Source organism: Apus apus, chromosome Z, assembly GCF_020740795.1.
Source record: "Apus apus isolate bApuApu2 chromosome Z, bApuApu2.pri.cur, whole genome shotgun sequence".
Classification (NCBI taxonomy): domain Eukaryota; kingdom Metazoa; phylum Chordata; class Aves; order Apodiformes; family Apodidae; genus Apus; species Apus apus.
Window position 1 is genome coordinate 70,208,045 of NC_067312.1, and position 22,924 is coordinate 70,230,968.

Below are 22,924 nucleotides of genomic sequence, written 5' to 3' on the forward strand. Positions count from 1 at the left end.
GCAAAACATTGGGACTTCATAAAATGGATAAAGGTATTCACTACTTATAACTAACTAATTAATACATTTGAAATCTCCAGGCCTGTAAAAATGCAGGCAGCATTCTTTCAAGCTGAAGTGGAGGGAGAGCATGTAAACATGCATCACCACAGGTTGGGCAAAGACACAGCCTCCATGTGGGAATTACCTTCCACAGTCTGTTGCAGGCTGTTTGTGAGCATGTTCTGCTCTCCCCAGTGAGATGCATATGAGCTCTGCTCCAGGCTCGCCAAAGGAGAGTGCTTGCACAGATTCCCATTGCCTTGAAGGACAGATAAAGCTAGCTTGAGCAAGACCTGAAAATAGATAATGCCCTAAATGCCCTCTCGAGTTGCTTGTTGGAATAACACAGACATTTAATTTAGCAATGTGGGTACTGGTTTGTTTCCTGTTGCACTGATGCTTATGGTTTAGAGAGCAGATTGAAGCAACTGTTGCATGTGGCACATAGAGGAGTAGATTGCAAAAATGTACCATATTGAGCTTTCCTGACTTGAATTCATTATTGATAAACAAGCCTACCATTCTAGAAGCTGCAAGTCCATAAATATGTATCACTTGCTTGTTTATGGAATTCTTCAGTCAGCAGGGAATTCTATTGGCCAGGCTTCTGTCTGGTGTTTACAAAGGGTGGTACCTTCTTTGTTCATCTTCTCACTAACCAAATTACTTGGGGTTTTTTTTTAACTGATTTTGCATTATTTTTTACCTCAATCCTGATTTTGCTATGCTACTTGGTTTGTTTTGAAATGGCTTCACACTTTGGCCTCCTGCATTTCATTGCCTTCCCTGGTTTCCATCTGCATGGGTTTCCATCGAAGCCATGGGACTTCAAAGCATGTTACTTTGTGTGAACATTCTCACTTGCTCTACTCTTTACCTATCTTACTAAGTGGTACTTCACTTTGTATTATAGCATTAGCATATCAGTGGGTGTTAACCTGTACTGTATTCTTACTCAAGCAACTACAAAGCCTTGCTGCTTCTGGTGACCTAAAGACTGAACCCAGGATGTTTCTGACCAGATCACTTATTGCAAGATAGGCAGATGACAGAGCAATATGAATGCAGCAACAAGTCTCTGCCATGAGTTACTGTCCCTAGGAGTGACTCCATGCAATGACATTGCAGAAAGATTAACCATGGGTAGGGTAATGATGCTGAGGGCTGAAGGACAGTCCGTGACAGAATGAGGCAGGGGCCCAGATGCTCAGATTTTTGAAGTTAAGAAACATAGGCTATAGCTGAAAAGAAAAATACTTGGATTAGGAAGTTTTACAGTTGTTGATAGGTGAACATAACCTTTTATTTTTTTAATTTCCTCACCCTAGTATATCCAACACCTGTAGTAAGTGTAAGGCACCGGAAGCCACTCTTTGAAGAGATAGGACACACAGTTATGAACCTACTTGTTGTGAGTAAATGTTTTATTCTCTTCCCTTCCTGACCTGACAGGCACATGCTATGGTGTAATTGTAATAGTAATTACTCTGTCACACAAACTTAACCTTACCACAATTAAACACTCTGACTGTCTTACATGAAGAAGTTTTTGGCAAAACCATCAGTGTAAGTTGAGTCCAGAATCTGTCATTTCCCTTAAGGAAGTTTTTCCTCTATTAACCAAATAATTTGTTTTAAACTTGCAGTAAGTCTGCATGCCTGACAGGCAGCCTTCCTCTTTTAATGCTTAAATACAAGTTATCCTTAATGCTGTGATGAAAAGTGCTATAACAATAGGGAAAAAATTGCATGTATTACTTAGGTGGTCACTAAATCTTCCTAAGTCTAGAGACCATTACAGCTGAAATGAAACTGCTGTCTTTGGCTTCTCTTTCCTTTTAACCACTATTGATGTCCATGTCATTACATAAGGAATCAATCAGAGTTGTGCCATCTGAGAAACAGCATGCTTGTTTAATAGAGGAATCTTACATTTTCATTCCATGAGTCAGCTCCCTGCCCGATTGCATGAGTACCCATGTGGAATTGCATCTTCAGACTTTGAGGAATCTTCATGTTGTGGCGCTGATGAAGAGGGAGTCCCTGGAGTTTATTCAGCTGGTTTAGAGTTACTCTGGTCCTCCTTCATAGCTCTGTTTGTAGTGTCAGCTTGAAGCAGGCAGTGGGAGTACATGCTCCTTGGCAGGTCTGCCTCTCGATGCAGCAGGAGTTGTAGTCATCGTAAAATGACTGACAGATGTTCTCTCGGTGTTGCGTTTTTAACTACACATGGTGCAAATCCTCCACTAAAGATCCCATAAAATCTAATACCACATAAGTGACTGAAGAAGTGCTAAATGATTAAGGTAAAGAGCATCTGTGATTTCCATCCTTAATATTGCTCAAACAATGCCAGCTCAGTTGAAACTTGCAATGCAGTAAGATGTGTTCATAAGTACCCTTCTTGTTACAGCTGTGCTGATTGAGGAGGATACTGATTATCTGACTCAACTCATGTCAAGAACCTTCTCTAAACTTTCTTCACATGAGTTAGTGAAGTCAACTGAGACTATTTCATATCTAATGTAGTACTTCGGGAATAGGAGTATTATGGAGAAGTGGCTGAAATGATGGATGGTAACTTCTGTCAGAGGAAGGTATAACAAACAGTGCAGTATTCAAGCTGTACCTCAGGCAGTTAGAGCTATAAGGAACAGTGTGTGAGCCTGAAACAAGCTAATCTAAATGGTGACTTCAATGCTTTGCTTTTCTATCAGAGAGGGGGTTATTGAAGAATTTTGTTATATAAAACTGTAAGATCCTAATGTGCATAAAGGTAAGAAAATTGTTTGCTAATATAAAAACTTTGTCTGTTACAGGACTTTAGAAATTATCAGTATACTTTGCATACCATAGACAACCTGTTTGTTCATGTGGAAATGGGTAGAAGCTGTATTAAAATACCCCTAAGAAGATACAATGAGGTGAGTAAAAAAAAAAAATCTTTCTTAGCTTTCTAATCCAGACATTTTAGTTGATATTTTTTCATGTATCAGTCACATCTTTAACATGAGCTTTTTAAGAACCACCCTCTCTTTTTTTTTTTTTTTTTTTTTTTTGAGGCTGTATTGATTTCTGCAATCACTTCCCAGGTAGTTACTCAAGTGAATTACTGAATAGTACAACTGCATGAGACTCAATGTATATTTTAGTCTTAAGACCAAGAAAATGCTTACAACTGTAACATTTTGCTTTGTCCAGAGGGACCTGGACTTACTCATTCCTCTATACTGAAGTAATATTTTTTGATCATGCTTAGTGTTCCTCTAATTAGTCATGGCAGATTGTGTTCACACTCCCTGGATTTGACTAAGTCTTGGAACTTGTTTTGAGAGCTGGACTATTCTAGTGTCTTGCATTTCAAATGAGTACTGCAGAATGAGATTTATCAATCTAATTACAGATTTTGTATTGACAGGTAATGAAGGTGATAAATTCTTCTAATGAACATGTAATTAGTATTGGGGCAAGTTTTAATACTGAAGCAGATTCTCACTTAGTGTGTGTGCAGAATAAGCATGGTCTCTATCACACACAGGCTATCAGTGCTACAGGACATCCTAGGAAAGGTAAGCTGTCTAGTTTGGATTGTGCAGAAAAATCATGTTTCTAGAGCAGAAATGTAAGTTTAGGCTGCACGGAAAAATCTGTATTCCTAGTTAAGTTGTTGCAACAAAAAATTTAGCATTCAAGCAGCAAAGTAATCTACAGGCAGAGTAAAACATTGCGGGTTTATATCAATGCTTAGCTACTTTTTACACATGTTACACTGAGTGGAAATTAATATTATTCTATCTTTGTTTGCAGAAAGTTATCAGTATAGCCTATATTTTCAGATAGAATCAGATTGTTTGCATAATTCAAAATCTGAATGTAATATGATGGTGAATTGGGCAATATATTTACGTATGTAAGCAAATGGTCTCAATAACTGAGTGTATGGAAATGTGGGAACAGAAAGTACCTCTGTACCACACCTGCCAAGCTGATGCAGCCACCTGTACAGAGAACAGTGCAGAGGTGCCTCTGAGGTTCTGAAAAGGAAGCAGCTGTCCAGCCTGGCAGCCTGTCCAGGCTGATGAGTCCTGCTTTTCAACAGAGCTCTTAGTTGTGGGAAGAAATTCCTGGTTTACAGGGCTGTACTGAAGTGTCAACCTGGAGTGTTGTTCCCGCTGTGTTAAGCACAGCTACTTCCATGCTTTTGTTTGAAGCACTGTGTGTACCTAACTCATCTATGCAAAAGTTTGTAGCAAGAAAATTCACTTAGGTCTTATTTTCTTTCAGTTGCTTTTAGTACCATAAAAAATCATCTAATCTTCAGTAACATCTTCTTAAAAACATTAAAACTTGAGTGGCATGTCTGTTGTAAAGGAGAAAAAAAAAAACAAACAACTACAACCCCACATCACTGTTTATTCAACTGTGTCTCCTCTGTATATAGAGCTTTTTTAGCTTGCTGCCTATGTCTTAAAAGGATACTGTGTGCACTCACAAAATAAGTCAACAAAGTTGGATTTTTTTTTATTTATTTTTTTTTTCCAAGACATAGGAAAGAAGTATTTTCTCTTTATGGAGTTTCTTCATACCATCCTGTCAGTAAGGGATTTCTGCTAATGCTTTCAGTATGGTAGTTCCTTTTTTCCTGCCTTTTGGAGAAGGAATTTGTTAAATGTTACTAATGACAAACTTGAGTGATACCAAGTGGTACTCAACTTTGCTCCTACTTTTTCTAGTTACAGGTGTAAGTTTTGTGGTATTTAACGGAGCCTTAAAAACATCTTCAGGATTTTTAGCTAAATCCAGTATAGTTGAAGGTAAGAATTTTGTCCTGGGTGGCTTCTTAAGAGAACTTAAAAAATAAAAATAAAAAAACCCAGCAGTCTTGTGCAAGATTTCTCAATAAGCTACAATTTTTCTTTTCAGGATTTTTACCTGTAGAAAACTTACTGCAAACAAGTGCTGTATAAATAAATACAGGCTACTTCACAGACTTGTTTTAAAACATACTAAGCTTTAATTCTATTTGCTCTAGTCAATGTAAGTCTTACCTTTCATGGCTGCCTTTAACTGGAACTATATGCTGTATCAATGACGTATATATACATATATATATAGACATACAAATGCAAAAAACTTATTAGTCTTAGTTCTGGTGACAAAAAAGGTTTTCATTACTTATTTCATGTAAAATCTAATAATGTAGTTGTGGGATGGAACGCATTTGATGTGCGTTTATTAACAAGCGGTAGGAGAGGGCCAATCCCACCAGAATTGAAGCAAAGATTCTACTAACAAAGCTGATGCTACTCTTTCTGTAGATAAGCTGGAATTTTAACTGGTTTTCTTCTAGATGGACTAATGGTACAAATAACACAAGAAACGATGAAAAGCCTACGTCAGGCATTAAGAGACAAGAAGGACTTCAAAATAACTTGTGGTGAAGCGGATACAGGAGGCATAAAAGAATATGTAGATATTTGCTGGGTAGAAAGTGAAGAAAAAACAAACAAAGGGTAAATGTATCATCAAATCAAAGCTTCTTAGAGAGTTCTTGTTTCTAATTTTCAGATATCCACTGTTAATTTCTTTTAATAAAAACAGCAAAGGTTAATTTGAAGAAAGTCCTTAATACCAAAACCTTAAAAAGGGATAGAATGGTAAACTACTTGTAGCCCTCTAGATGTCACTAGCAGACCAATTTTGCTTGTAGTTCACTAAAATGTATAGTTCTCTCTGTTGGGGAAGTTGTTGGAAAAATGTGTGAACCACCTTTGAAAGTCCTCTACCACATCAGTAACCAGTTTGTGTGAGGATGCAATTAATGCCTTTCAGCTTCCTTGTTGGGGATAGGGGGAAGGGCTTGGAAGCACATAGAACTGCCCTTGGCCAGTCAGTGCTTGGAATGCCAGCGTTCACAAAATAAAATGAGATGCAAGACACCTTAATTTGATGTGATTTGAAGGCTTGTTGATGTAGCTTCAAACTTTTAATTGCACATCACAAACTCAAAACTTGTCTCAAGTTGTTTCTTAGGCTGCAGTTTTAACTTGGTATGCCTTTTTCTGTGGCTTCTTTGGCCAACTAGAATAAACATTGGCTTTACCCAAGATGATTTATAGCTTCTTAAATGTGTTTAGATGTCAATCAAGTAAATGTTGTTTGTTCCTTATTTAGAATATTTATTTTTGTAGCATCTGTATTTTCATTATGCAAGTCCTTTATTACACTTTCTCATAAAGCTGTTTAAGTAGCTTTTAAGGATGGCTAAACATTATTTCATAAAAGTTACTGAATCTAAATCAGAAAATGTTGTTTTAATCATTAACCATACTCTTATCTTCTATAGAATTTTAAGCCCAGTTGATGGAAAACCAATGGAAGGAACTTGGAGTGAAAAAATAGCACAAAGCAAGGAAAGAGAGGGAAAAGTTCTGAACTGTACTGAAGTTAGTAAATTATATTGTTCTTGAGCCCTTTTGCTACTTCTTAGAATAGAGATTGCACTAAGTGATATTACTAAAGAAACTAACTTCACACAGACCCATACTGATGGGCAGAATGGTCTCTGTAGGTCTCTGATACATTTACATACTTACCTCATTTTCTCCTTTGAAAAAGACTAAAGCTCTATTAGCATTAATCACTCTTAAGCATATAATCCAGATATTCCAACGGTCACTTAAGTGTTTAAATACTAGAATAACTAAATACTAACTAACTAGAATACTTTGCCAGCAAGCAAGCATTACAGCTTGCCCTGTTCTGTATTAGTGGTACACTGAATTACTCTTCCTTAATTGAATATAAACAGGCTGATGACTGTCCTTATCCTTTCTGTAATTTCAGGTATACTATTTTCTGAAGGACCATGAAGTATCTAGTCCTGTTCCTCACCAGTTTGCTAAAGAGGTTGCTGTTGCCTGCAGTACTGCTCTTCACCCACACCTTAAAACCTTGAAAAATGATGGGATGAACAAGATAGGCCTGAGAGTTTCAATTGACTCAGATATGGTAATCTTTCAAATTTTATTGCAGACATTCCATTTCAACTGCAATATTTCTTGTAAAGGCCTTGGATTTCTTCCTGAATGTTTTTAGTTTTTTGCCCAAGCCCAGATGGAGCCTGAGGATGAAATTTTGTGAAGAAGCTGTATTAATGGCTAGTTTTTTCTTAAATGGAATAGTCCTGTGTCCTTACTCTACTCAAATTTCCTAATAGCTGCTTGTAGTAAATCATCAGTCTTTCTCTAGTTCTGACTCTCTGGCACTCATCTGCCTCCAAAGGGAGTCAGTTTAGTGAATCATAGATCTAATTTTATTATTATTTTCTCAAAATATGTAGTTTTCTGCTGGTTTTGCTCCCTAATCTAGTTCAGTAAGGAATGCTTGCCCTAAAATCTGTACAGCAGAAAAGCACAGGTCTGCTCAGCTGAGCATGGAAGAGAGGGAAGGCAAGGCTATCCAGTATGTAATGCTTCTCAAAAGGTGACAAACATGTGGAACAGTTCCTTGTCTCTGAAGGTGTTCTGTGTTACACTTACCTTTTTTGAGAGAACCTGGAAATAAGAGTCCTGAAAATCCAGTTTTCAGCAGTATATTTTGAAATTCATAGTAACTGTGATACATCATTCTTGGACATCAGACTGAACCAGTCTGGAACACAGAGGCTGTGTGGTCCTGTAAACACAGGGGGGATGTTGGCACTGTTCAACTGAAAGCTTAATTGGTCGTGATTGACCTCAAAGCCTGTTCAGTTGCCAGTGCTGAGTTCTCATTTTGTGACTTGATGGTAGCTGAGATACTCTTCTACTGAGATACTACACTTCTCTGCTGCCTCGTTAATACAAAAAGTCTTAATGTCCACATTGATATGTTTTCCTTCTAGGTTGAGTTTTCAGCTGGATCTGGAGGTCACCTTCTTCCACAGAAGTATCTGAATGAATTGGACAGTGCTTTGGTTCCTGTGATTGGTGGAATGTCAGATCCTACAAGTCTACCACTGAAAATGGAATTAATATTTTTCATTCTAGAACATCTGTTTTGATTAGTCCGATTACAGGCAAGACACTGATTTGCTAGATCTGAACACCAAAGTTGCAATGCTAGAAACACTAAAAACATTAAAAGTTTCTAAACCTGTTCTAATAGAGTTTCAAACTGTTTTATAGAAATCCTCAAATCCTCTCTGGTTACTTCACCACAAAATAATTGTAGTTTGTAACATTTCTTGAAGTTCTGAAAGTTTACACTTAATACAGGTGCAGAAGAGGGCAGGTTTGTTACCTCTTTACACCACTGTAGCATTTACTGTACGTAGTGTCACTTTTAAGCCATACTGTCTTGCCTCTTAACCTCAGATAAATACGCTAATTAATAAAAATTGCTAGGGTTAGATCTGACCTCTGCAGCATGTGCTTTCCATGTGCAAACGAGCTCAACACTGAAGCAGAAACTGGCACAAAACTGTTCTTGCCCTTTGAGGTACAAATGCACCATCTTCTGTAGCTGACTGCACACCCTCTGACACTTGTTCATGGTCAGCCTGGGGAAGAATTTTGCAGACATGTTTAACAAGACTTTGTAGTTGGTGTCCTTCACATTAGGATGTAACACTGGTGCTTCAGGAACATACGCTCTGAAATTAATTTTTCTATAGAAAACCTGATTTCTTTCCTGTATTTATAAGGTTTTGTCTAACTTAAATGGATGCTATTTTTATAAATACTGCTATTTTTTCTTTCTTTACTCTGTGTTTAGAAGTCCTGATAGAATTTGACCTTTGAAGGATTAATAAAAATCCAGATTACCCTTGATGGTAATCAACACTTAGCAATAAGCCAGACAAGAATTCTGCAATATCCTTTCTGCTCCTGCCTACTGCTTTTGCAACCTCTTAGTAGCCACCTTTACTTTCAGGGAGAATTGGTGTATTAAGTGTGAATTTTCATGAACAGTTTGGGGTTTTGTTTTTTTTTTTAGTATACCTGATATTCTTGTATAGTATGTATTTTTGATATTGGGTCAAGATCTATTTATGTATTTGTGGTGCTTGTGCTTTGTACTGAGGTTCAGTGAACCATAAACTGTGGTTTGGTAACTGTCACACAACTTTTATCAAGAAGACAACCAAAACTGAATCTGTACAAGCTATGTATTGTTTTCAGTAAAAATGCTGGTGCAATTTATAATCAGACTCTTAAAAATGTTGATGCCTTCTTGAGCTCATAGGGGATATTTTATGTTTTTGTATCAAAAACAATGTGTAACTTAACCTGATCTGTTCTGCTGTTACCTGTACTTTTAAAAAAAAAAACGGTTCTACAAAGTTCAGGCTTCCAGATCTTACACCTGGGGTAAACTGAGGCTGCATTTGAGCCAATTCATGTACCTGTTTGAGTGAAACTGCAGTTCTGGAGAAGAGCTGAAGATGACACCACGTGCAGTATGAACATAACATGACCTTGCTGGGAAAAAAGCTGCAACTGAACTTTCCAGGACCCACCAGTGGAAGGTTGTTCAGGACTGGGCGGGGGGGGTGGAGGGGGCTGTTCCCCCACCCTGTACCCCAGGGGGGACCCAGCCCGGCCTGGGCCTGTTTGTCAGGGTAACCGGAGCCACAGCGGCCTCTTGCCACTTCCCTGTACTAACTCCTTTAAGGAATAATCAATAAAATTAACGAAAATACTTGGTATCTCACCTCTGGTATTAAAAAAAAATATATATATATCGGTGGCCTCGTCTGGCCTTTGTGGGCCTTCGCTCCTCCTCGGGGCCCGGCCCGGCCTCCTCCCGCAGACCCAGCTCCTCCCGCACAGCTCCCAGCTCCTCCCGCACAGACCCAGCTCCTCCCGCACAGCTCCCAGCTCCTCCCCCAGGACCCAGCTCCTCCCGCACAGCTCCAGCTCCGCCCGCAGCTCCCAGCTCCTCCCGCACAGCCCCAGCTCCTCCCGCACAGCCCCAGCTCCTCCCGCACAGCTCCAGCCCCTCCCGCAGGACCCAGCTCCTCCCGCACAGCTCCAGCTCCTCCCGCAGGACCCAGCTCCTCCCGCACAGCTCCCAGCTCCTCCCGCAGACCCAGCTCCTCCCGCAGACCCAGCTCCTCCCGCACAGCTCCCAGCTCCTCCCGCACAGCTCCCAGCTCCTCCCGCACAGCTCCAGCTCCTCCCGCAGACCCAGCTCCTCCCGCACAGCCCCAGCTCCTCCCGCACAGCTCCAGCCCCTCCCGCAGGACCCAGCTCCTCCCGCACAGCTCCAGCTCCTCCCGCAGGACCCAGCTCCTCCCGCACAGCTCCCAGCTCCTCCCGCAGACCCAGCTCCTCCCGCACAGCTCCCAGCTCCTCCCGCACAGCTCCAGCTCCTCCCGCACAGCCCCAGCTCCTCCCGCAGACCCAGCTCCTCCCGCACAGCTCCAGCTCCTCCCGCAGGACCCAGCTCCTCCCGCACAGCTCCCAGCTCCTCCCGCAGGACCCAGCTCCTCCCGCACAGCTCCCAGCTCCTCCCGCAGACCCAGCTCCTCCCGCACAGCTCCAGCTATTCCCGCACAGCTCCAGCTCCTCCCGCAGACCCAGCTCCTCCCGCACAGCTCCAGCTATTCCCGCACAGCTCCAGCTCCTCCCGCAGACCCAGCTCCTCCCCCAGGACCCAGCTCCTCCCGCAGACCCAGCTCCTCCCTGCGGCGATGGCGGAGGCGGGGCAGGGTAAGGGCTGCGGGGCAGGGTAAGGGCTGCGGGGCAGGGTAAGGGCTGCGGGGCCGGGTCAGCGCTGCGTCCCGGGCCTGTCCCCGCCCGCGGGCCGGGCCGGGCCGGGCTGAGGCTGCTCTCCCCGGGCAGGCGGCTGCGGCCCGGAGGCCCTGGGTCACTTCCTGAGGCTGCGGCGCATCGCGGCGAGAGACGGGGCGGCCATCCGCTGGTTCCACGCCGCCAACAGCAAGGCCCGGGCCAGGGAGGCCGCCAGGAGTAAGTGTGCGGGGCTGCGGGGCTGCGGGGCCCTCCGGCTTCACCTCCGGGCGCGGGCCGGGCGGGCCCGCTGCTCCCGGCAGCCGCTCCCGGCTCCTCTGGTCGGGGCGGCAGGATGAGGCCCGGGCTGCTGCCCGCGCTCCGGCAGGCTCGGTTAGTCGCACAGAGCCGCGGTCCTGCCGTGTCAGACCCTCCTCCCTGCCATGCCAGACCCTCCTGCCGTGTCAGACCCTCCTCCCTGCCATGCCAGACCCTCCTCCCTGCCCTGTCAGACCCTCCTGCCGTGTCAGACCCTCCTCCCTGCCATGCCAGACCCTCCTCCCTGCCATGTCAGACCCTCCTGCCATGCCAGACCCTCCTGCCGTGTCAGACCCTCCTGCCATGTCAGACCCTCCTCCCTGCCATGTCAGACCCTCCTGCCATGTCAGACCCTCCTCCCTGCCCTGTCAGACCCTCCTGCCATGTCAGACCCTCCTCCCTGCCATGTCAGACCCTCCTCCCTGCCCTGTCAGACCTCCCTGCCATGTCAGGCCTCCCTGCCGTGTCAGACCTTCAGGTGAACCCATCTCCTGCCACCATCTCCTGCCTGCAGACCAGAGCCACAGGAGTTTTACGGTTTTCCCCCATTCAAGCCTGTTCTGGAGTCTTGCTCGGTTCCTGTGTTTACACGGGAGGACGCAAAAGCTTCTGGTCCAGGTGAAACTGACTTCAGTGTTCACAGAGATTAGGCCAGAGCTCCCCCGGACCCCCAGCCCCGGGCAGGGCTGGTCCTGTCGCCCTGTGCTCTCCTCTTTGTTCCCATGGTAGGTCACCCTCCACACATCTGTTGGTGGGTCCGCTCTGGAAAACAGAGAATGGAAAGGACCTGATGGAAAAAATCCTGCCCCTCGTCCTTCCTGGGAGGGAAGGTGCCTGTGACAGCCTGGCCAGAGGCTGCACTTCAAACTGCTCCTGTTCAAACTTCCTGCAGCAGCTCAGGATCCCCAGGGACTTTTGACCTTATGTGGATGGATCTTCTAGGTCTTTTTAGGACTGTTTTGAGTTTTACAAAGGAGGCAGATGTTTTAATTTAAGCAATAAATAATTTAAGAAAAACAACAACAATGAAATGCAAGCAAATGTCTGCTTCTCTTGTCCTTTCTCTTCTCTGTCCAGGCACACGTTGACAGATTCTGGTGAAAATAAAAGGTTTTACCCTGCCCACACTCCTAATATTTTCATGAACTTTCACAAGAAAATTGTGATTGCATTAAGAAGAGCAAGAAATACAAATGGCATTTTACAATATCTAGCTTTTTTGTGTTTTTTGGGTTTTTTTTTTTTTATTTATTTCTACAGCCTTCTTAAGCACAGACAAAGCTCACTTGTGTTTCACCTACCATTTTCCTAGCAGATGTTTCTGGTTGTCTGGCTGACTTTTTGAGGTTTTGGCTGAGGCAGGTTGGTCACTTTTGAGAATTAGACTCAGTCTCTGCCACTGTTAAAATTACGTGATCAGTTTTCCTCTAAAAGGCTCTGTCTGGAACACTAGTAAGAGGAAAAGATTTGAAATCTAGTAAGAGCTGATTCATGTTTTGTTCTTCTGAAAAGGCTTCTCAAGTGATTGCTTGGCTAAATGTATCTACAAAAATAAATTTTCACATGCTTGTAGATTTTTAAGGAGTTTAGTGAATGAAAACCCAAAGAAAGACATCTCTTTCTTCACAGCAACTCACAGGGGATGATTTTGTGGAGTACGTGTGCACAGTGCAGGGTAGAAAGAGTTGCCTTGTAATTGTGACCCTGAAGCTGTTGGATTTTCCTTTGTTAGAACATGCATTTTTTAAATCAACAGGTGATGTTCACATGATAGAAGCAGATGTTCTTCTTCGTGGTGGCAGGGAAGGAAATGGAGACCCGATCATGGCTCATCCACCTGAAACAGACAGTGACAACACGTTGCAGGAATGGCTAGAAGAGATTGTCAACACAAACAAAGGCATCAAGCTGGATTTTAAGAGGTATCTCAAGGCAAAAACGTATTTATATTGCTTGCATTCTGACTAGTTAGCAATTTTACAAGTAGACTTTTTCTTACTGTGCAATTCCATGTAACACATTCCTTCCTGAACAGAAAATGCAGTGAAACATAATGAGTTTTGCTCATGTTTGGAATCACACATAATGATATCATATTCACAGAATTAATTACTGAGTTACTCTTGAGCCCAGTTTTCCCATCAGCAAAACTGAAGTGGGAGTGCTTATCTGGGAAGGTCCTATCAGTTCCTGCTTGTGCAGAGAATTTGGGAAAGACAGCCTCCTGACTGGGGAGTCAGGCAGTGGCTGAGCCCCCTGGGTTTCCTCCCTGGCAGCACACAGGTCTCTCCTGCTGTCATCCAGCTTTCTTGGTGTCATTCTCTAGCATGGGAAGGAAGTGGAAGTGTCCAGGTTTTTCATGGAGCTTCTGAAAAGCTTGCTGAAAAATTGATTCCTGTTCTTAGTCTGCTGAAGTTCATAATAATTTAGAAACATCAGTTCATAGCAGTGTGAATATCTTTATTTTCCCTAAGCAGCTTTCTTTCTCTTTCTTTCTTTCTTTCTTTCTTTCTTTCTTTCTTTCTTTCTTTCTTTCTTTCTTTCTTTCTTTCTTTCTTTCTTTCTTTCTTTCTTTCTTTCTTTCTTTCTTTCTTTCTTTCTTTCTTTCTTTCTTTCTTTCTTTCTTTCTTTCTTTCCTTCTTTCCTTCTTTCCTTCTTTCCTTCTTCTTTCTTTCTTTCCTTCTTTTTCTTTCTTTCCCTTTCTCTCTCTCTCTCTTTTTCTCTCTTTCTTTCTCTCTCCTTTCTCTCTCCTTTCTCTCTCCTTTCTCTCTCCTTTCTCTCTTCTTTCTCTTTCTCTCTTTCCTTTGTCTGAATTTGTGTGTCCAGTGCCTGCTCTTGCTGCAGATGAAGAGCTGACCCCCACTTAAAAAAGAGCTTCATCAGTGCTTAAGCAGGCTATAGAAATGCAAAGAATTAATGGCAGATAGTAAAATGCCATTTGTATCTGTTGTTCTACTTAATGCAATCAAAGTTTTCTTGTGGAAGTTCATGAAAATACAAGAAATGTGGGCAGGCTAAATCAGTTTATTATTAAGAGGATCTCTGAATGTCTGTCTGGACAGAGGAGGGAAAGGACAAAAGAAGCAGATTTTTTTTGTTGTTGGTTTGGGTTTTTTTGTTGGTTTGGGTTTTGTAATTTTAATTATAGTTTAAATTAATTTCAAAACATCTACCTCTTATTTTTTCCACAAGGAATTTCCAGCCAAGTCAAGTGATTCAAACAAGCTTTTAAATTTGTGTTGCATTATGAAAGTCTTAATTGCATAAAAGCATTTTAAAAATACAAGCACACAGTGCAGTCAAATGAGTGATAACAGAATTTTATGTTCTTGGGATAGTATTTCTTGGGATACCATTGCTGAAGTTTTGAAGTGCTTAAAAATAAATATTTTATTGATTTCTACTCCGCCAGCTTGATCAGCCATATAATCTCATCTCATGCTGGGTTTATCTATAGGAGTGTGAGTGTGTTCTGCAAAGGGACTTCAGAAATGCCAGGATCATTCACTGTGGAATCAGCAACACATTTGACATTTCCATTTGCTTTCTGGGGGTCTTGTTTGTGTCAAGAGATTTTGCTGTAGGCTTTTTTTCTCTTTATATTGCACTTTGTAGTTAAAAAGAAAGGCATTCCACTGGCTTAGACAAAGCCTTGAATATGGGAAAAAGTGAACTGTTCTGACCTCAGACAATGTGAGAAATACTTGGGCCAATAATGTGAACTCAAACCATTAGTAGCTTTTCTCCAAGTCTTGAGCTAATATTAACTGGAAGTGTTGAGTGGGATTCCTTCCACTGTCCAGCTGTCTCAGTGATACATGAGTTAAAACATAAAAAAGTGGCTTTTCACAGAAAATAATACAGGCAGCTCAGCGTGTTTGGAGTTAACTTGATGTAACAGCTGGCTGCCATTCCCATTTTTGGCCACAAATCCTGACATGATTCATCTGACCTCACCATGAGCCAGGTTTGGGAATAACTTGATACAAAACCATCCTGAGAAAATAAGGAAAATAGTTCTTTACCACTACATGTCCCTGAACTCACAGCTGCTAAGGCAAGTATCAGCACTGTTGTTGGAAACACAATGGCCTTGGAACTGGAAAGACTTGACATCAAGTCAAGTTAATGGTTGACTGGCAGTCAACCATCATCTGTGTTGCTCAGGTGGGCATCTGTGGGGCTTGCAGCCTGTGGCTTGTATCCATGTAAGCTGGAGCAGTTGAGATCCTCTCCCTGCTCCTCTCCTTGCAGTGGCTTGTCTTCCTTTTCCTGGTGCTCCTGTGGCACCCAAAGGACCAGTTTAGGATGCTGAAGAGGGAAGCTAACCTTGCAGAACTGCATGAGGAATTCTCTGTAGGCTCAGCTCTCCATCAGGTCACTGCAGGATTTTGAAGAAATGCTGGAAGATGGTTTATTCAGAGCTTTTGACAACTCACAGGAGAAAACCCAGGTTCTTGCTATTAGGAAGGAAAACACAAGTCTGACATGAGTGCTGAGTTCCTGAACATTATGCAGAATGTTAATTAATTTTCTGCAAGAAGAAAAGTACGTATTTTCTTGGCATTTAGTCCCTTTCCCCATTACTCCAGGTTTCCTTCCACAGTAATGCTGCTTTGAAAGTTTTCTTATTTTTTGTCTTGTAACCACACTTTTCCATGTGAGAGAACAGTGAGAACATGTGACTCAAGATACTTTGTTAAATGCTTGCAAGAGGCACAGCATTGGTTGCTCTAGGGACTGCATCTCATGCTTCATAATCAGCTGTAGGGTGAAAATTGATGGGCAGACTTCCTCGTGCCACACTTTTGAGCTGTGGAAGCAAACACTACCAGGGGTTAAATGTTCAGATGGGTGCCCTTTCAATCTATTAGTTGCCTGAAAATGTTCACTTTTTAGATTTTATTCTCCTAGTATGGTTGCATCATCTTACACAGATAGGAAGGTAATTTCAGTCTGTTAACTGGATCTGAAATAGTGATAAAAGCCTTACCACTCTTTAAGTGCTGTTGAGGTGTGGAAAATATTACTTTTAGTCTTTAGATAGTATGTAAACTTTGTGGATATATAAAAATGGAATAAATACACTTAAATTCATTATAGTATTTGTGGTTTTCAGCTATCTTCAGCCCAGTGGTCTAATTTAAGCAAAAGTGTTGAGTCTGCAGTTGCTTCCTTTATTAAAATCCTTCCTAAGTGTTCAATAACATCCAGGTCTTAGCAGGTTACACGTTGGAAGAGCTGTGAGGTGAGAGCCATGAGGCAGTTTGCTTTGGGAGCAAGGAGACAAGAGGCTTGCAGCACTTCACACCAGCAGGATTAATCACCTGATGGGAGAAGGGGTGCTCAGCACTTCTGTCTGGCTTACAGGGCCAGTTTCATTAATATGTACAGTTTCATCTGGAGCATCTGCCCTGTGAGGAAAGGCTGAGAGAGCTGGGGCTGCTCAGCTTGGAGAAAAGGAGGCTGAGGGGGGATCTCAGTAGCTACAGGGCGGGTGTCAGGAGGATGGAGCCAGACTCTTCTCAGTGGTGTCCAGTGACAGAACAAGGGGCAATGGTCACAAACTGGTACACCAGATTTAACCTAAATACAAGAAAATACTTCTTTACTGTGAAAGTAACAGAGCACTGGAACAGGCTGCCCAGGGAGGTTGTGGAGTCTCCATCCCTGGAGACATTCAAAACACCTGGGTGTGTTTTTGTGATCCCTGTCTGGGGCATCCTGCTCTAGCAGGAGGGTTGGCCTAGATGATGTCCAGAGGTCCCTTCCAGCCCTGCCCATTCTGTCATTTTGTGATTCTGTGACCTCCTACATCTGCACTGCACGTTTCCCATCCTCAGTCTGAGCAAGGTGTCTCCTCTCCCCACCTGTTGCTGGTACAGTCTGGGCGCTGTGCGACCTTCCTTGGAGCTTCTGCAGCGTGTGAAGCAGCATCTGAGGAGGCCTGTTTGGATCAACGCAGACATCCTGCCAGGACCTAACACAGATAATGCTGGAATGGATGCAGAATTGTTCCTTGGCACTGTCACTTCATTTTTCCCAAACGTAACCTTATCCCTGGGGTGGACAACTGGCTGGCACCCTGACAAACACAATAAAGGTAAAGATAGAAATCTTCATTCTTACACCGCACAGTCTTGTTTGCTTTGTTTCATAATTGATTCAGCAGAAGTTCTGTGCCACCTGGTCAGTTTGAAAATAATGCTGAGTGTAAGAATAATTATTTTGCTAGTTGGTGTACTTGATAAAAAAGCTGTTGTTACTGTTGTTGCTATGATTTTCATAGCCTGTAAGAAATAAGGCATTTTAACTAGGTTCGGTGCTTGTGTAAGTCTCAACAGCAGGCACTTTAGATGTGTTTTAGATGGCTTGATTTTAGCATTTTAAAAGTCCAGGGCATTTCACATGCTTCTTTTCTCTTAAAGTGTTGTGTTGCTTTCTGTCAAAATTTTTTGAAACCTTCCTGGTTTTTAAGGGTCATTGTCAAGTTAAAACCAGTCCATGATGAAGTCAGTGGCAATGCTGGTTTTTAGAGAGAGAGCAGACATCGTTTCCTGAGTGTTAGAAAATGTCACATTCTGTAGCTTTATGTAAAATAACCCCTGCAATTAAAAAAAAATAAAGAATTTTAATATAAGTTTATTTTTCCAGATTGGTACTGCTTTTCTCTTCTGGGACAATGAGATTTTTTTGTTTGTTTATAATGATTCAGCAGTTTCATGTTACAGTTATGTCATTCTAACAAAACCCACGCTTGCTCTTGTATAACCCAGCAGCCTGGCCACCCTAGAGTTTATTGTGTCTTCATACAGTTTGTATCTGTGAGGAATTCTTCTTAATCAAATGGTGTTTATTGTAGGATATGATTGGATGATGGTGAAAGAAATGGCTCAGATATGCAACTCACTTCCCCAGCTTGTAACTTTCCCTGTGAGAGCAGCATTAGTACGACAATCAATATCTGAGCTATCCTGGTTAGTGCAACAGTCTGACAGGTAAGTTTGAGGGCCTTAATTTGTAGCTGTCTTTATGACAAAGGCACATAATTGTTTATATTTAAATATAGCACAGTTATGGGTACATACCCCAGTTATGTTGAAAATCCTTCCTTGTCCCTTCAGTTCTTACATTGTGTTAGCATACAGAAGTGATGGCTATTAATTTCTTTAAAATGGTAAAATTCCAAAAGCCTCTTCTAAAATTACTTGTTCCTGGTAGTGAATCTTGTGTAAGTTTGTGATCCAGTTGCACTATAAACATTTAGTAAGACTTAATGTAGTTAAATCGACCAAGCAGCTGCACGTTGCAATTTGGAGTTAATTAAATTTAAATACTTACATTTTATAGATACTTTTCATTGGATTCAGTATTTATCTTTTCTGTAATAATGTGACATAAAAATATTAAAGGTGATTTTTAAGTTGGCAGTTGGTGAGTGTGCTACAGAGCTAATTTTGCTTAGGTTCTTGAAATACATCCAGTTGTTTCTAAACACTGAGTTAATATTTCCTTTTAAAAATAGTTCTTAGAAACCCATGTTATAGAAAAATACTATTTACATGTAACAGAACACAACCTGCTTTGTACATACTCTCTTTTGCTCATCTCTTTCACCTGCTGCATTTACTGATGCTTCAGTAAAGTTGTTCCTTAAGCACTAAGCAAGGTCAAAGCCCAAGACAGACAAATTAAGACAGTGATTTGCATGGAAAATTTGTAAGAACTTAAGACACAACAGGTAGAAGAAAAATGAAGTGCTTTATTCTTTGTTTATAGTGATGAATTGAAAGACAAATTAGAATTAAACATTTGAAACTGGGAAATTAATTTAAAGATACATTACGAGTATGTCTTGTCTTCACACGAGGGCCAGGCTACAGATATGTTGTTCTGGGTGGTGAAGGATTGTCCATTTTAAAAATGTTGCTGTCCTCTTTGGGACAAGTGACAAGAAGATTGAGGAGACTGTCAGTGCTGTCAGTTGTAGCATGAATGCAGGGCAGAGAGTGATGACTTGCCTGGATGTAGAGGGTGAGGAGGGCAGGAACATACAAAACTGATAATTCTGGTACTTCAAAACTGTTTAACTTTGAAATCCAAAGGGCATTTACATTTTTTGTATATAATTATATTCCTCAAATCAAGCTACCATAGTTCTGAATATTTTCAGGAGCTTAGAATTTCTGTCTTACATGGTTAATCTTAGGATAATAACATTTTTTTTCTCTTTTTTTCTTGTTTTGTTTTTCTTTTTTATTTTTTTAATACAGATACAGCCTCACTGTTTGGACAGGAAAGGAAGATGTGTATTCTGTAGAAGATTTGCTTTACATCCGAGAAAACTTTGATAAAAGTAGGGTTTATTATGACATCTTAGAGCCACAAAATTCTGAATTCAAAAAAGCCATAGGAGTAGAATGATTAATACAAAGCAGGCAACCTTACAATATTTAACCTCTTCAGACATGAAGATTTCTTGTTTAGGGAAATGCTTTTTCCTTCCCAGAATAATTTTAATATTATAGAACACAGCTGTGATCATTGAAGAAATTTATATATAACACTTTATTGAAAGGCTTCTCAAATAGAAATTGAATGCCTTCTTTAATAGGTCAGAATTGTTAATTACTCATCACATTTATAATTACTCATGCACCCACTGGCATGTAGTACAGGCTACTCAAGTGACCTGAATGTTTTAGTATTTCTTCCCTGCAAATGTATAAAAGGGAAAATGGCCCCAGCAGATACTCATGGACCAAAGGAATTTGCTGCTAACTGGTTTTCTGTAAACCAGAGCCTGTGGGTGAAGTGCCAGGGTTTGGACATTAGGCCCAAGCCAGCATTGACCTAGAGATGAACCCTGTATATTTTATAGTTATTAACCTTTATAGTGATTAACTTCTGTGGTATAATTTATTAGTTCAAACTATCACTCACAAACCGCTTATGCTGAAGACAACCCCTGATGAGGATATTTGAGGATCTTCTGTGCTTAGCCACCATATTTTAGACCACTGCTGATGAAGTGTCTAGAAATCTCTTGTGTAACTGTGAAACAGACTAATAAAATAGAGCTTTTGCTGGTAAGATGTCTAGGCACAGTATTTCAGGGAACCCCACCAACTGCAGTCTGGGCTCTGGCCACGTCCTGGTCTCCTTGGTTGAGGGAGGTGCCACCAGATGTTTCTGCACAACAATATGCAAGTCATTCTGGCTTGCTGATCTGGCATTAGAAAGCTGGGACCCTCTTGCAGCCACCTTTGGAGACCTCCCCTAGGAGTGGACACACTGTGTAGGATTTCCCAGTTGCTGGGAGGGCTCTCCAGACCCTCCCTGCAGGCAGGGCTCCCCAGCCACTGCTGGCCTGGGCGATGGGGACGTATTAAGGGCAATTGGTGATGTCTCTTTCTTCATCACTACAGCTGCTTCCTGTGCTCTGTAGTAATGATTAGATGCATTGCTGTGTTTTGCCCCAACTTTGCTGGAAGTGTTTTAGTTGGGTGTATTTGTTTTTAACAAATGTAGTGTGTGTCTGTTGCGGGTTTTGTATCATTTTTAACCTTAGCCAGTAAAAATAAGCTAACTTCCTTAATTGGGTGTTTGTGTCCTTTGTGCTGACCCTGACCCTTTGGTAAAGCATAAAGTTGGCAAAACAGTGAGACACTCCATCTTTACCAAACCCTGTTTTTTGCTGTTTGCAGAGGAGGGCAAGAGTCAAGACTGCATTAAGTAAGAAGCTGTGCAGTTTCCAAAGGTGGTGGTGTTCTCTGGCTCCTCTTGATACACTCCATTTTTAATGCCCTTGCAGCTGGTCTTGTTCTCACTCCTAGACAACAAAAGATTCTGTTTGCTAGGTGTGAGGAGTGGGATCCATGATACTACACATTCCAGGGATGAAGAATGGTTATTTATACCAAGTGAAAGCTAACCAGGTTCTCTGCAGTGTGTTAATTGTGCATTCCACACCACATCTTGCCTCCATTGAGCCACCAGCAGCACAGTCCTTGGCTTGTGGGAAGGCTGGGCTGGAGTTGTAGCTGCACTGCAGGAGGTGCTGGAGCAAACAGAACCCCCAGAATGAAGAAGAATATTCCTTTCTTGTACATAAAGCACAGTGGTGGATTACAGTGAGCTACACATCAGATACAGCATTAAAAGAGATACAGTGCTTTATAAAATAGAGAAGTGGTGGTGCCTCTTTCAGGAGTTTTAATCTACATTTTAACAGGAGTTGAAATGTTCTGCTGCACTCTTTCTGAAAGCCAGAGGCTCTAAGAACGAAATAGATGTGCAGTGATTAGTACTTACAGCAAAAATTGTACATTTTTGTGACAATGCAGTTATTTTCTGCATTTTGCCTGGATTGTGCATCTTTGTAACTGTCGGTGTGATCTCAAAAATTTTCAGGAGTTGAACTTTCCCTTGAGAAAAACTAAAAATCATTGCAACCCTGATGGTCAACTGCAGGAAAACTCCAGCCTATTTAATCTTAAGCATTTTTTTTTTAGCTCTCATACTTCTGCATCACTTAAAATAAATGCAGACACTGAAATCTGTGCAGATTGAAACACACAGACTCTATGTTGACTTCTGCCAAACAGTACAAAATGTGGTTGTTGTTTTTTTTTCCCACAGTGTCAGAGGAGATTTTGATTTATAAATGAAAGCTGATTCTGTGAAGAGATAATACCCTGACATTTTCTTGCACGTCTCTTCCCATTCCTTTCACATGCATTTTTTTAGCTGAGATGTTCTGCACAACACTGGACAGGCTGTTAGTACTGAAGAGTTAAATACAGCTGGTTTTTGTTCTTGCACATTTTTATAGTATCATGTCCTGGTTTGAGCCCAACACGACAACCAAGGAACAGCCCCATGGCCACTCACTCAACTCCCCACACACACTCTGGGATGAGGAGGACAAAGCTCAAGGATCAAGACAAACGACAAGGAGGGTTCTTCACCCATTAAGGTCCTGGGCAAAACAGACTCACCTTGGGGAAAAATAATAATTTAATTTCACACTCATCAAACACACACAGGACACTGACACACACAGAGCAGGGCTTGCATATGTTACCCCCACCCCTCCCTTCTTCCCAGCCCCAAATCCCTTTGTTCCCGGTTTCTCTCCCTCCTTCCCCCCAGCAGCACAGGGGGATGGGGATGGGGTTTAGAGTCAGTTCACAGGCTGGTGGTTCCTGCTGCTCCTTCCTCCTCAGGAAGAAGGATTCCTTACAGTCCTTCCCTGCTTCCCTACGGTGTCCCTCCCATGGGAGAGAGTCCTCCACAAACCTCTCCTTCATGAGTCCTTCCCACCAGGTCTGGAGCTGCTCCAGCCTGGGCTTCCCACAGAGTCACGGGCTGCTCAGGGAACAGGCACCTCCCCTGGTGTGGGGTCCTCCATGGCTGCAGATCCAAGTGCACATTCACCCCTCCTGGCACCTTCAGGGAATGTTCCACCACATTCCTCCACGAGTGCAGGGGGACAGCTGCCATCTCACCATGGGCTGCAGGGAAACTTCTGCTTCGGCACCTTCTTCTGCCTCTTCCTCACCAACCACCAGCACTGCTTTCCTTCCCCAGCACAGCTCTTCTTTTTTGTGCTCCCCTGCTCAGGTGTTACAGCAGTTCATTTGAATTTGCTTCTCAGTTTTCATGCCCATCTTCATACCAATGTTCTTCTATGGAAAGATGTGTTAACTGTGGGGCTGGCAATAAAGCACTAAAGCTGAGATGAAAGCCAGTTATTTATGTTGTAAACGGGGCTGTGGCAGGTCTGTGTTACTCTAGTTGTTGCTGTCTTTTTTGGGTGTTTTTTTTTTAAACACTGTCAGTGATCT

General features: G+C 42.1%; 2 protein-coding genes across 6 annotated transcripts in view; both read left to right on the forward strand.

The window, feature by feature from the left end:
- ZFYVE16 (zinc finger FYVE-type containing 16) overlaps positions 1-8,187 on the forward strand; it is a 29,592-nt gene extending 21,405 nt beyond the window's left edge. The window contains exons 11-18 of one of the 3 annotated variants that reach the window (XM_051643031.1): positions 1,371-1,453; positions 2,862-2,966; positions 3,461-3,611; positions 4,776-4,856; positions 5,393-5,555; positions 6,389-6,488; positions 6,889-7,053; positions 7,928-8,187. In XM_051643031.1, coding sequence (XP_051498991.1) covers positions 1,371-1,453; positions 2,862-2,966; positions 3,461-3,611; positions 4,776-4,856; positions 5,393-5,555; positions 6,389-6,488; positions 6,889-7,053; positions 7,928-8,086 — 1,007 coding nt within the window. In that variant the 3' untranslated portion in view covers positions 8,087-8,187. The remainder of the gene's footprint in view (positions 1-1,370; positions 1,454-2,861; positions 2,967-3,460; positions 3,612-4,775; positions 4,857-5,392; positions 5,556-6,388; positions 6,489-6,888; positions 7,054-7,927) is intronic. The other 2 variants (XM_051643032.1, XM_051643033.1) reach the window with 2 other exon arrangements.
- Positions 8,188-10,578: 2,391 nt separating this feature from the next.
- On the forward strand, positions 10,579-20,673 carry FAM151B (family with sequence similarity 151 member B). Of its 3 annotated transcripts, none has more exons than XM_051643315.1 (6): positions 10,579-10,739; positions 10,872-10,997; positions 12,832-12,997; positions 16,919-17,178; positions 17,938-18,073; positions 19,349-20,673. In XM_051643315.1, exons 1-6 carry the CDS (start codon positions 10,721-10,723, stop codon positions 19,497-19,499), a joined length of 858 nt encoding a protein of 285 aa, XP_051499275.1. In that variant the 5' UTR covers positions 10,579-10,720; the 3' UTR covers positions 19,500-20,673. The 3 variants fall into 3 exon arrangements, with proteins under 3 accessions (XP_051499275.1, XP_051499277.1, XP_051499276.1); XM_051643316.1 differs by having other exon boundaries at positions 10,659-10,739; positions 16,961-17,178; XM_051643317.1 differs by lacking the exon at positions 10,872-10,997 and having other exon boundaries at positions 10,622-10,739.
- The last annotated feature ends 2,251 nt before the right edge of the window (positions 20,674-22,924 follow it).

Coding starts and splice junctions, on each gene's coding strand:
- FAM151B (XM_051643315.1), top strand. Junction 10,998..12,831: donor GGCCAGGGAGGCCGCCAGGA/GTAAGTGTGCGG, acceptor TTAAATCAACAG/GTGATGTTCACATGATAGAA. Junction 12,998..16,918: donor ATCAAGCTGGATTTTAAGAG/GTATCTCAAGGC, acceptor TCCCATCCTCAG/TCTGAGCAAGGTGTCTCCTC.